Raw genomic sequence first — 14,630 nt, 5'->3', positions numbered from 1 at the left:
TTTCAGACTGGCTACTGTGTTTGTCCTCATGTGTCCTTGGGTAGACACTGGTCCTGTGTCCCACCTGGTAGTGAGAACTGGATCTAAATTTCATTTAACAACTGAAACCAATTACTGGGGTTCCTGTAGAAAATCAAATATTTTGTTGAAAGTATGGCAGGAAATAGAAGGAAGTCTCCATTGAAAGAAGCCAGCATGCCTTGTAATAACAGTGAAGTAACTAAATCTCACTTCGGTGGATGGCTGCATGTTAAACATTTATTCCATGCCTGAAGCTGCAAATTTTAATCTTCTGCTGGGAGAGTGAATGATATGATTTATGCCTGGCAATGCCTCTACAACTGCATTTGCATAAAACCCTCCTGAGGAGCTTATTTAAATTGGAATCCCAGTTCTTACTCTGAGACTCTGTATTTTGAGTATCCACAGAGAAGGGTCCTAAGGGGACCTTGCTTGGTTCTCTGCCCTTCCCCTTGCTCTGCTCTCCTCAGTACATTTCTGCTCTTTTTACCATGTGATCTCTGGCCTGTTTGTCCTGCAGCTTCCCCCAAACTCCAAGAGGCTGTACCTGTTACATCTTCTTCAGGCTACCTACCTAAGATCAGGCTACCAACTTAGGCCCAGACTTACTCCTCAGAGCCCATGGTTTGTGCTCATCCCAGCTCTCCTCTGAGGCCCCTGCCAGAATGAGAATAATGGTTGGGAGCCGCTGAAAAAGGCACCCATATTTGCTTTCAGAGTCTAAGAAAGAAATAATGGCCTGAGAATCTGCATTTTAAGATAAGAACCCCAGGAGGTTATGATACAGTGTTTGAGGAGAGAGAGGGGAGGTCTTTGGATCATATTCTTAGGAACATTTTTAAAGGTAGTGTGAGCAGGGCTGCCTGAGTGGCTCAATCAGTTAAGCATCTGACTCCTGATTTTGGCTCAGGTCGTGATGGTGGTGGAATTGACCCCTGTGTCTATAGTGCTCATGCTCAGCGACAAGTCTCCTCAAGATCCTCTTCCTCTCCCTTTGTCCCTCCACCCATTGCTCATGTGTGTGCACATGCTCCCTCTCTCTCAAATAAATAAATAAATCTTAAAAAAATCAAATTTAAAAATTAAAGAAAGGATAGACTACAACAAAAAAGAATAGATCAGAGTACATCACAGGAAATTCAATGTTTTTCTTATTAAGGGTTGCAGTTAAAAAAATAAAAAGGTAAGACCCTGGTTTAAAACATAGACTCAGAGGGTCACCTGGGTGGCTCAGTGGTTGAGTGTCTGCCTTTGGCTCAGGGCATGATAAATAAATAAATAAAAGATAGACTCAGAAATCAGCATGGACATTCATCATCAAATTCTGATTTTTGCCTTCCAAACTTAAAAAGTAGATGGTCCTTCCCTTTCTTATCACCATACACTCTCTTGGATATCTCAAGTTCAGTGTGTGGCTATGCTGATTTTGATTTTGGGTCTCTCCCATTGCAATTCCCCAACAAACATGCCCTTCTTTATTTTCTAGGTTTAATTTGATATTTAATTAGACAAGGTTACAGACACACATACCCCATGCTCATTTAAATAATATTTATTCATAGGTTATCTTGTAGCATTTTCAATTTAATTCATTAATGTAACAGTGGAGAGAAATAAAAATCTGCGGGACTACCTTTAACTAACTGTTCATTAAATTCTTCAGGAAGGATTTATAGGTGATCAAAAGGCCTGGATAACCTGCATTTCTTATCTTGGCAATGGTGTGCAGAGGAGGAGAGAGAATGGGCAGTGTACTCTGTCTCACTAAGTAGCTAGTATGATGACCTCTCACCCCTGAGTGTCCCCATTAATTCCCTACTATTGAGTGTGGCAATTAAATGTATATATGAATTATATATTATATAATAATACTAATATACAATGACATAATTTTATCTAGACACATAGGTATAATTGACTTATTGTTTTTTGTTTTTTGTTTTTTTTTTTTAAATTTTTTTTTTATTTATTTATGATAGGCACACAGTGAGAGAGAGAGAGAGAGGCAGAGACACAGGCAGAGGGAGAAGCAGGCTCCATGCACCGGAAGCCCGACGTGGGATTCGATCCCGGGTCTCCAGGATCGCGCCCTGGGCCAAAGGCAGGCGCCAAACCGCTGCGCCACCCAGGGATCCCTTGTTTTTTGTTTTAAATCCAATACTTCTGGGCCTCCTGCCTTTAAGCAACCTTGAGGTTCATTGTACCACACAAGGAAAAGATTAATACTGCAAAAAATAATAAAATAAGCCATTTGAACTTCAAATCTGGGGTTTTTGCTTAAGTAATTTAGTAAGTTTGAAAATATTAAAAGCAAAGGTTTATGGAGATAGAGAAGGGATCTCTAAGTTCCACAGTGCCCTTCTTTGACCGATCAATGGCTGGTGGTCTCCATCTTAGATGGGGAAGGCCTGTGAGATAAGACAGAGAAGTGACCAGCCTGAATGTTTCAACACCTTCTTCAGGTTTGGGAAAGGAAAAAAGGAATCAAGGTCAGAGGCATTTTCTTCTCCTCTGGAGCCCCAAACCTTGAGAAAGTGGGAGTGTGAGAACATTGTTCAGCACTGAGACATCCTCAATCCTGTGGCTTAGGTTTGCTTCCCAGGGAGAAGCCTGGAAGAGGCTTCTGGCTTCTTGGGGAGCCGTGCCCCACTGCTTGGCTCTATACCCACCAGGCAGCAGAGCAGTGGGGCAGAGCAAGCTGAGTATAGTCAGGTAAGCATGAGACAGTGTCCAGGGCTCCCCACTGGCCCCACCATGCCTACAGAGGTGCCCACATGCCCTGCTGAAGGGAGGGGAGGTGATGGAAGGACCAGGGCACCAGCAGGATGAAGAGATCCCAGGTGAGGGGTCTTCATGAAAGGCCTAGGACCACAGACTCCAGGAATGGATGCCAGGACGTGACTTGAGAGGGCCGTATGGGATGGGCCATCCACAGTGACTATCAGGTAATGGTGCAGACCGACAAACCATGCCATAGGAGAAACTAGCAAGCCTCCAGAGGACATCTACTGCAGGAACCCGGTAAGATGCCTCACACACCTCTTAGGAAGGAGGAGAGGTGTAGAAAATCACCCTGGAAGGCTGAGAATTCACTGAGAGAGACTGAGTCATCTGAAATGCATGATCTATGCCAGCCATCACATCTTCTTTATCCTTTCATCTGTCAAAGGACACCAAGGTTCTTTCCATAGTTTGAGCCTTGGCATTTTCTACCCTGGTAAATATTTAACAGCGAAATCATTTCATCCTATCACCAACCAGCATCCGTCAAACTGGTAAGGAGAAATCAAAACTTGAAGCTAAATTGGGCCAGGCCAGTGGAAGTTAAGAGGAGACAGCTTTGTGATATGAATCCAGACAAGGAAGCAGACACTCTTTTGGCTCAATAAGCTTCAAAAGTTAAGTGGAAGAATAGCTCCCACACAGCGAGATGCCTTTTTCTTTATTTTTAAAAGACTATGATATTGAAAGAACCATAAGAAACATGTCAAGCAGCCTGGGGTCTGATCTCAGTGGAGTTCCTCCCCTGCCCTACCCTTAGAACCAAATGCTCCTCCCTCTCTCTACTTAGCACTAGAAGCTTCAGTGGGTCCAGTGGTATGATGCTAAGAGCTGGAAAGTTTCAGAAGAGGTTAAGGGAACCCTCCTCCAAGAATACATCCAAGATAACAAGGGATAGGAAGAAACTAATCATCCATTGCTGGAGCCAGAAAGAATGAGAGAGGGGTAGTGAGTATTTGCTGTTTATTCCAAAGCACAATTTTATTGGAGGTAGTTTATCTTTGTAATTCTGTCACCATTGCCAGCATTTGGCTAGGAGTAGCCTGGTGACCAAATTCTGGGAATGCAACTTGAGAGAGTCTGCTGGAGGCTTTTGGGAAAACACAGGAAGAAATTGTCTCACTTCCTCAGGACATTGTTATGTCTGCATGTCACTCTTGGGGCTGCCTCAGCCTTCTTTACCAGTCTGAGAATTAAGACAACACTAATGAAAACAGACCAAAGAGACAGGATGAAACCAGGGCCCTAGTTGTTGAACCACTGAGACAAGACTGAAGCCTCTGGAATTCTAGTTGTTGAAGATGGTACATTTCCTTATTGTATCTTCCTAAGAAGTTAGGAAAGAAAAGAAGGTGCAGAAGAGTGATTCACTGAGGGGTGTTATTCTATTCGTAGAAACGATGAATACCCACCATTTGCTTCAACGTGGATAGAACTGGAGGATATTATGCTGAGTGAAGTAAGTCAATCGGAGAAGGACAAACATCATATGGCTTCACTCATACAGGGAATATAAGAAACAGTGCAGAGGATCATAGGGGACAGGAGGGGAAACACAATGGAAAGTAATCAGAGATGGGGACAAACCATGACAGACTCTTAACTATGGGAAAGAACTGAGGGTCATGGGACAGAGGGTGGGTGGGAGGACGGGATAACTGGGTGACAGGCATTAAGGAGGACCTGTGATATGATGAGCACTGGGTGCGATACATAACTGATGAATTATTGAACTCTACATCTGAAATTAACAGTGCACTATATGTTGACTAATTGAATTTAAATTAAAAAAAAAAAAGCCAAGGCTTAAACAATGGGCAAGAAAGAAGTGGGGCTCTGTGCAAGTGAGGACTACAGAGCTTAGCTCAGCTCAGGAAAGAGGAGACCCTGCAATCAGTGCAATTCCTAAATGACAGGCTGGGGTGGGGGGCTTGCCGGAGTTCTCATTGGTGGTTGAACCCCAGGAATCTGGAATAGAATAGAATCTGGAAATGATTTGCATTTTATTTGCAAAGAGTACAGTTCACTTTATAGCCACAAATCTCCAATTTGGTCAGCAATGGTCAACTATCATTTTAATTCCAATGACACAGGTACAAAATATTAGCCCTATGAGAAGGTACATGTATTAATGTAATGACCAAAGAAATTTTTCACAAAGAATTGTCTTTTCCAGCTAATAATGTAAAACCTGTACTTTATTGAAAAAAATTGTAAAATACAAAAACACACCAAGAATAAAATAGCAGTAATGTCAGTGCCACCAGTGCTAATAATTCAATGTGTAAAATTTCCCTAAATACATACCTACTCCCCCACAAAACATATTTGTGTGTTATGTGCATTGACAACACACTACATACTGTTTTATAAATAAATTGTTTTTCACTTAAAAGTATATCATGAGCTTTTCCCATTTCATTAAGAATTTCTCTAAACATGTACTTTTTTTACCTCAATAACTCTCAGATGAACACATTATGTTGGGGGAGAACTGCAGGGAGCACTGAAGGGACTATCGGAGACCCTCTTGGTCACCTCACTTGCTTACAGATGAGGACATGTGACCCTGGGCAGATTCTACGATGTGGGTTAAGTACACACAGCAATTAGTGAAAAAAAAAAACAGACTAGAGCCTAGACTCGTAGGCTTCTAGTTTCCATTCTAACAGACTGTTAGGCCCAACACCTCTCAGCTTCTCAAATTTTCTGACATTTTATACAAAATTGGAACCACTTACCTGCAGTCAGCAATGGTTGTAGGCCATTTTGTTTGCCCAAAAAAATGTCCTGTGATTGGGGATCTGAAAGAGGATCCCTCTTCACAAGCTTTTCTTTGTAGGAGGCTTTTGGCCCAGTTTTGTTTCCTAGTCCCTCTGGGGGTCGCTGTGACTCCTGTGTGCATACAGGCCCCTTTTTGCCAGGCTGCATGCACTGTCTTCATCCCTCTTTCTCCCCCAGGCCTGTCCTGCCATCCACCAGCTAGATGGGAAGTACCACCACATATGCAAATCGCCCTCCTGTGACCGGGAACATGAGTGAGAAAGACACTGTCGGAGAGCCCAAGATGGAGTCTGCGGCCTGAAGCCTTGACCTCACCTTTAAGGGCTGCCAACCATCTGACTTAAGGTAGCTCATTGTTCTTCCTGTCAGAATAATACATGATATTTTCATTTGGTTATTGTGGTCATAATGCAGATTCCCTGCTACAGATAGCTACCTGATGGGAGCATTGGTCATGTAACAAATACATATGCCAGGCACAAAGAAACCAGTGGTGCACAAGACAGACATAGCACCTCCCTTCCTGGAGCTCGAGCCAGTGATTGAGGATGGCTGTGTCTAAATCGTCATAAAGGCCCTGCATGACAGAAATGGGTGGAGGCTGCTGTGACAGCATCGAGGCTTGGGGGGAGACGCTAAAACCAAACTGGGGAAGAGGAGGCAGTGAGGGAGAGCCGCCCAGAGGACAGTTTCTAGGCTGAGATTGGAAGGACTAGAAGGAGTTGGCCAAAGAAGAAAGCATAGGTTGGAGGTGTAGGGGAACTAGGACAGTGGAAAACACTACATGTACAAACTCATGAAAGTTGATAATAAGGGGCGCCCAGGGGGCTCAGGGGATGAGTGTCTGCCTTTGACTCAGGACGTGACCCCGGGGTCCTGGAAGCAAGTTCTGCATCCAGCTCCCTGCAGGGAGCCTGCTTCTCTCTCTGCCTGTATCTTTGCCTCTATCTCTGTGTCTCTCATGAATGAATACATAAATCTTAAAAAAAAAAAAAGAAAGAGAAAGAAGAAAGAAAGAAAGAAAGAAAGAAAGAAAGAAAGAAAGAAAGAAAGAAAGAAAGAAAGTTGATAATAAGCCCAAGTTTCCTGTGCTTAATGAAACCACAGAGTACTGCTTTCATGTTTGCAGATGTTTACAGCAGCCCACTGCTGTCCCCACCCTCTTACACCCTGATGGGAAACATGGAGTTCTTGTCACGTAGCAGGCATTCAACTGAACAGAATTTCACTTTTGATATGTTTTGCTGATGACATTCCTTATAAGTTTGGCTGTACGTCAACAATTAGACACCACTAATTTGAGAGCTTTTTTAAATCGAGGTCTATTTGACAAGTTAGTTTCAGGTGTACAACGTACGGTTTCAATATTTGTACATATTATGAAATGATCATCACAATGCATCTAGTTAACATCCATCACCGCATAATTTTTTAATTAATTACTTTTAAGATCTTTTTAGCAACTTTCAAATATAAAACATAGTATTATTAACTATAGTCACCATGCTGAGCATTAAACCTCTATGACTTATTTTATAATTGGAAGTTTCTATCTTTTACTGTCTTCACCGATCTCTTCCACCCCACCACCCACCACAGGCAAGCATCAGTCTCTTCTCTGTGTCTGTGAGCTATGGTGTTTGTCTGTCTTTCTTCCTCTCTTTTCTTCTTTTAAGATTTTACTTATTTATTTTAGAGAGGGAGTGTGAGCAGGGGGTGGGGGAATGGGGTAGAGGGAAAGAATCTCAAGCAGACTTCCTGTTGAGCCCAGAGCCCAGTGCAGGGCTCAATCTCATGACCCTGAGATCATGACCTGAGCTGAAATCAAGAGTCAGATGCTTAACCCAATGAGCCACCCAGGTGCTGCTCTTTCTTTCTTTCTTTTTTTTTTTTTTTCTTAAAGATTTTAAGTAATCTCTACACCCAGTGTAGGGTCTGAACTCACAACCCCAAGATTAAGAGTCACAGGCTTGGGGCACCTGGGTGGCTCAGTCAGTTAATTGTCTGCCTTTGGCTCAGGTTGTGATCCCAGGGTCCTAGGATGGAATCCTGCATCTGGCTCCCTGCTCAGCAGGGAGGCTACTTTTCCCTCTTTCTCTGCCTGTCACACCCCCTGTGCTCTCTCCTTCTCTCTCTTTCTCTCTTTCTGTCAAATAAATAAATAAAATCTTAAAAAAAAAAAGTCCCAGGCTCCACCAAGATCTTGCTCCAGCAAGATGCCTCTGTTTTTGTTTCCTTTTAATTTCACATATAAGTGAATTCATATGATATTTCCCTTTCTTTTATTTTTTAGCATAATGCTCTTGAGGTCCAGCCATTTTGCTACAAGTGGCAATATTTCCTTTTTTATGACTGAATAATTCCATTATATATATATATATATATATATATATATATATGCCACATTTTTATCCATTCATGCTTTGATGGACACGTAGGCTGTTCTTTTTCTTGGCTATTGTAAACAATGCTGCAATAACTATGGGGGTGCATCTATATTTTTAAGTAACTGCTATTGTTTTATTCATATAAATATCCAGAAGTGGCATTGTAGTTCTATTTTTAATTTTCTAAGGAACCTCCATACTATTTTCAATAGTGGCTGAACCAATTTACATCCTCACCAATAGTGCACAAGGGTTCTCTTTTCTCCTCATACTCATTAACACTTGTTATCTCTAATCTTTTTTATACTAGCCATTCTAATGGGGGTAAGGTGATATCTTGTGGTTTTGATCTGCATTTTCTGGGTGATTAGTGATGTTGAGCACCTCTTTGTTTATCTGTGGGAACCTTTTTTCATAAAACAATCCTATTCAGGAGGCACTGGGGTGGCTCAGTCAGTTAAGCATCCGGTCTTAGTTAAGCATTGGTCTCGGCTCAGGTCTTGATCTTGCAGTCATGGGATCGAGCCCCACACCAGGCTCTATGCTCAGCATGGAATCAGCTTCAGATTCTCTTTCCCTCTCCCTCTTGCTCACTCTCTCTCATGAATAAATGAAATATTTTTAAGAAACCAATTATATTCAGATAGATAACTGCAGATTTAAAAGAAAATTCCAGCAATTACTTTGACCTACTATAATACTGAAATGTCCCATGCCTACAGGGATACCTGCCACCATGCTTTTTGTTTTTTCTTATATCTTCTTTAATAGGCTTTTGTCTCCTCTCTTCCCATCAACATGTCAGCTGTTCCTTCTCACTGTTGGTGTGTCTGCATTCAGCACTCCCTTTTGCCTCCCTCCAATCAGGCGTGTTCTTGCAAACTATATATCCATATTTATTGAAAGCACATGCAATATAAAAGCATACAGTTTTTGAATGAGGAACTGTCTCCTGAATAATGGATTTCTACTCTTGGGCATGAACTATGGGAACATTTATGATTTTCACTATTCCACATCATATTTCATTCCTTTTCAGTTGTGTTATAAAGAAGACAGCTTTATAAATAACTGGGTTTTACATAGTAAGAAACTTTGTGTTCTGAATACAGCCCACCTTGTGTCTGTTTCTTACTCTGTGGACCTATAAACACCAGTATGGATGCAAATACCAGGGTATAGCTACTATGGGTCAGAGTTATAGGTAGGGTGCCCAGGATCCATATGATCCATGGAGGAAAGGTAGTTTATAGGGGTAGGCCAGAGAGACCAGAAAAGCCAGAGTTCAGTTCAGAAGGAGGTTTCATAAGACACAACAGGTGAGTGAAAAGCTGCAAACCAAACAGACAAGAGCTTGGTGATTTGTCTCTTTTTGTTGTGGTTATGCTGTGTAACAAACAACCTCAAAACACAGTCATTATAACAATAAAGCTCTATTTCTCTATCATGTCTCTTGGGCCAACTGTGGCTCTGCTTGGTTTGGCTGGGCTTGGTTGGGTTTGTCTAGACTCAGGTCCAGGGTTTGTGTCCACATGGAACAAGCTGAAAGAGCAGCCATTATCTAAGACATGTGGTTCTGGCAGAGGGCAAGAGGACAAGAGGACAAGAAGAGAAATAGACATGTGCGATGCCTCTGCTTAGAACTACACATGCCTTTTCCTCTGCATGGCCCCGTCCAGAGTCAGTGAGCGGGGAAGTCCACTTGGTAAACAAGTGTGGAAAGGACGAATTATAAACAAATAATACTTTCTACCATAATAGTTGATAAGAGAAGAAACTTCTTGGGAAAAGCAAAGGGGATGAATGCTTAAAATTTCAGGATATGAAAATATGGACAAGAGGGCACCAGGAAGCTCTGGTCACATGTGTGGCTGGATAATGACACAGAGCTGAACAGGACTCCAGGCTTAACGAGAAGCCCGGGAGTCAGAGTGGGTAAGGCAGCCCAGCCTGGAGCATGCACTCTTCCAAAAGCCAGTCTCACCACTATGGTGAGATTTTTAGCTTTGCTTGCTTTTTACCTTTTATCATTCAGCATTCTCTTGTCTTCGTTGGGGACCAATGCAATTCTTTTCTGGCTGGTTGCACAAATAAAAATTTACCAGCTGGGCCACAATTAAACTTAATTAGGTACTTCGATGACAACAAAAAATGTTCACCTGACCCATTATGTGTTCAACAATTCAAGTCTCAGTCCATGCTTCTCCATGTATGCTTTCTTCCCGAAATTATAGTCTTTCTTTTGAAATCTCATAGGTAATTCTCTACCATGATCATTAAGCAAACATTTCCAGCTGTGAACATGATCCCATTCTCTTTGGCACTTTGACTTGAAAACTCCAAATAGTCTGAGCTCCTATATCATACCTACTGAGTTGTCAAATATAGGAACCTTTACCTTAGAATGCCTCTCGCTTCCTTCTCCTGTCTATTCGTGTCCTCACCTGGCATTTATCACCTCTTACCTGTATAATTGCACTAGACCCTTGAGAGTCTCCTAAGCAATTATAACACTATATATACTCCATCACTACGTTATGAGTTTTATTTTTTCTTTTAACTTTTATTTTGACATAATTTTAGATCTATAGAAAAGTTGCAGGAAAAGTACAATAAATTTCAGAATAACTTTCCCCTGGATTCCCCAAATACTAACATCTAATCACATTTTCTGTTTCATTCTCTCTATATTAATAGGTTGGAACATACATACATACCTGCACACTATATGTATATGCAGTGGTATATACATTATGTACACGGACATGTATGCGTGTATATATCTATATCTCTGAAGCATTTGACAGTTCAGATATATTTCCTTTTACTTCTAGATGCTTCAGTGTTCATTTTCCCAGAAGAAGAACATTCTCAAACATAATCATGATACAATTAATTATCAAAAACTGGAATTACAGGGCAGCCCGGGTGGTTCAGCGGTTTAGCACCGCCTTCAGCCCAGGGTGTGATCCTGGAGACCCAGGATCGAGTCGCTCGTCAGGCTCCCTGCATGGAGCCTGCCTCTCCCTCTGCCTGTGTCTCTGCCTCTCTCTCTCTCTCTCTCTCTCTCTCTCTGTGTGTCTCTCATGAATAAATAAATAAAATCTTTTAAAAAAAACTGGAATTACAGTGACACAATATTATCTTCTAATGTACGGATCTTATTCAGATTTTTGCTAATAATCCTAATATGCCCCTAGAGCCAAAAACAAAAAACAAAACCCCAAATCACCTGTTGCAGTCCGTTGTCATGTTTATTTAGTTTGCTTTGGAATAATTTCTCTGTTGATCTTTCATGGCAGTAATACTTTAAAGCATACAGGCCAAGTTATTTTATAGAGTACCCCTCACTAGAAGTTTGATGCTTTCTCACTATTAACATCACTCTTAAAAAAAAAAAATCACTCTTTTTAGAGCTCCACTGTAGTCAGGAAAATACCTTTAGTTACTACCCATTACATCCCCAGCAATTTCATAGTATTTGGCTTCAAAGATCTGACTCTTTCTCTCTCCAATCTATCTTTTTATACCCCAGCCAGACTGGGCTACATAGTCCAACATCATCTCCCACTGTTCTTAAAATGTTCCTTCATACTGGATCATTCTCTCCATCCCTATCCCGCCAGCTGATAACGTACTCTTCATTTTTTTCAAGAATGAATGCATATGTCACCTGAAACTGTCTATATTTTCTCCCCAGTCATGGAGCCACTCTCTCCCTTTATTGGACTCCATTTGGCTCTGTTTGGAGTTTTATGTTATCCTCAGCAAAATTAGGATGGATTACGAAACACAAGTCTATGAGCACTTAGATGAAAAAAAATGGAAAGGAAGCAGCAGTCACTGGAAGTCAGCTTCCCACAATGAGGGCCAGCTATATCAGCATAATCTCATTCCTTTTTGTGATAAGGTTGTAAGACTGAAGACTCGAGGGAAAAATAGAGGCATTCCCAACTGAGCAAGGCATGTGACCAAATTTTATAGTGTGAACTAGGTGTAGAAATATGAGCTGCTTATTACTATCGACATGCAGATTCCTGGTCTCTGGAGCTCTCCTCTCCCTAAATATTGGGCCATTGATCCCCCAACAGCAGGTTCAGCTTTACTCAGAGGCTATCAGGGGATCTAGTCTGAATCATACTTGTGGCCTGTCCAGCTCTGTATCTGCTACATTTCTAGTCTGCTTTCTTCCTTCTGAAACCAAGTCCCCATGAAGCATCCATATTCTGGTTACTAGGTCCAGTTCTTACTGGCTTTCTATGCTCTTACTGGCTTTCTATGTTCTTTTCTATGCTCTTGTATTACATTCTTGTTCCTTTATTTAACCCTGGGACCATGTATTGATCTTACTGTATCTTTCCCTGGGAATTCAAGTCCTGCTCATGAGCACTAGCAGGTGGCGTTTCACCGGATCATAGATTATTTTCCTGCTGATAAATGTCCCCCTAGATTTCCAAATATCTGTCCTATTGCTCTGCCCCACTCATCTTTTGGAATAAGACCATTACATTATGTAATTCTCATTTTCTGCCATTCCCACTTGATTACTTGTTTATTATCTGTTGCCATAATTTCCAGATACTGGCTGCTACCTGTTGGACTGGGTCCCCACCAGCATTGACATGTGGATTTGATTTCTGATGCCAAGTCTTCCCTGTGGTGGGTGTGCTTTTATATCTGGATCCTTTCCAAGTTATCCTAACCTGCCATTCCCGCCTATAAATAGTCATCCTAGCTCTCATTACTGTAGAGTGTTAGCTAATTAAACAACCATATGTGTGGGCTTTTGATTGCTGGATCAATGTCAATTTGGCAAGAGACCTCAAGAGAATACTGAAGGGCTTTGGACTTGGTGTTACACTACCCAACCTTTTATTTTTTCTCAATCAAGGACTAGGAAGAAGGGAGAGAAAGAATGTTCATCAAATTTTCCAATGATCTGTAGCCTGGGGAAACACTGAATACAAACCTTTGATACTTTAAAAATATTCTAAGATTAAGAGGGCAAAACAGGGCAGCAGGTGGCTCAGCAGATTAGCACCGCCTTCAGCCCAGAGTATGATCCTGGAGACCCGGGATCGAGTCCCCCGTCGGGCTCCCTGCATGGAGCCTGCTTCTCCCTCTGCTTTGTGTCTCTGCCTCTCTTTCTCTCTGTGTCTCTCACGAATAAATAAATAAAATCTTTAAAAAAAAAGGGGGGGCAAAACAAATAATAAAAATATTAAAAATTGATAAATGTAAAGACCTTAATTTAGGTACTAACCATAATTTCTGAAGTACAGGAAAGGAAAAATCTGACTTACAGTGATCTATATTTGACTGTCAGCAGCACAGAACTACAAGTAGCTCCTTTTTATATGAGCTTCTTCTCATCCTCTGTGCCTTCACTTGACTTTTCTCTTGCATCTTAGAAAGTCCTTCCCCATTCCTTCCATCTGCTCAACTCCTCTGCATCCTATGAGGCAAGTGCCTCTCCCAGAGCTCTTGCTCCTCTTCAGTGGCCTTATGTAGTCTCCATCATCATACTAACCACATTATGTAGGAGGTATATGGCCTATATCTATCTCCCAAAGAAGGCTGTGAGAACTCTGAGATATAGACATAGGTCTTCTTCATCTTTTGTAGCTAGCATGATGCATCATGAATGTTGAGTAAATGAAGATGCTAGAAAAGACTTTGTCCTTTTAACAATTTCCTTTTCTTTTGGGGGCTCACCCCTGGAAGAACTAAAATTGCTTTGAGTTATCTTTCTGGATTCCACCTCTGAAATCTGCTTTTTTTATCCTCTGTTCCTTATTGAAGCCATTTCACTATGGATGTTGATTTTTTTCTTAACTTCCTTCTTAGATGTTAAATTTCTAAATTCCCCTTGTGTTCTGGCCTGCCCTCATCCAGGAATCTCTTTTTGATTTTCTCCTCAAACCCAGAACAGGAGCCAACCCTGTTTACTCCTCTGTTCACATGCCCAGATTCCCTCTAAAGACTCTGCAAGTGCAAGAAATATTTCCCTAACTAGCCCTCCCATCTCCCTCTCTTCCCACCACCACAGACCGTACTTCCCCTGGCTAGGATGATGGCCAGAGCAGCAAGATCTAGAGCTTCAGTTGACTTCAAGTATAATGCAAGCCTTCAGTGTGCCATAGATGCCATAAAAGCACATACTTTTGTATAATTCATTAGAAGTATAACAAATATCATGAGATAAAGTGGCCTTCTTCCACTCCTGAGATCCAGTTTGGGCATTTCATATAAGAACAATACAAATACAATCCAAAGAGGGCAAACCAGAATGCAGAGATTTTCAGTCCCTCTCTAGAAAAACCGACAACCTAGGGGAAGATGTTTGTAATATATTACAAACATCTTCCCCTAGGTTTCTTTCTATATATATAATGTAAATACACATTGTAAGGATCTTAATATTCTTTATATATTATAGTATATATATACCAAAGTAAATACAGTATAATATATATACTAAGTATTAAGAGAAAACTAAATATTCTATTGAGTATTTATATACTATGAGAGAAGTTGGGCTGCATAATTTTCAAGATCTCTTTACTTTCTGAAATTCTAATCCCATGAATTCCCAAAGCACCTATTTCAGCCTATTTTCTATATTTATAAATGTAGTTGTCTGATTGGCCCTACTAT

General features: G+C 41.2%; 1 protein-coding gene across 2 annotated transcripts in view; it reads left to right on the top strand.

Moving 5' to 3' along the window:
- LOC144302929 (uncharacterized) overlaps window positions 1-14,630 on the top strand; it is a 107,445-nt gene that overhangs the window by 56,494 nt on the left and 36,321 nt on the right. For both annotated transcript variants that reach the window (XM_077880454.1, XM_077880452.1), the window contains one exon: window positions 5,764-5,931. In XM_077880454.1, coding sequence (XP_077736580.1) covers window positions 5,764-5,844 — 81 coding nt within the window. In that variant the 3' untranslated portion in view covers window positions 5,845-5,931. The remainder of the gene's footprint in view (window positions 1-5,763; window positions 5,932-14,630) is intronic.

This window comes from Canis aureus, chromosome 32 (genome assembly GCF_053574225.1).
Source record: "Canis aureus isolate CA01 chromosome 32, VMU_Caureus_v.1.0, whole genome shotgun sequence".
NCBI lineage: Eukaryota > Metazoa > Chordata > Mammalia > Carnivora > Canidae > Canis > Canis aureus.
Note: the sequence above shows the minus strand (reverse complement) of the source record. Positions and strands in the feature narration are given on the sequence as shown.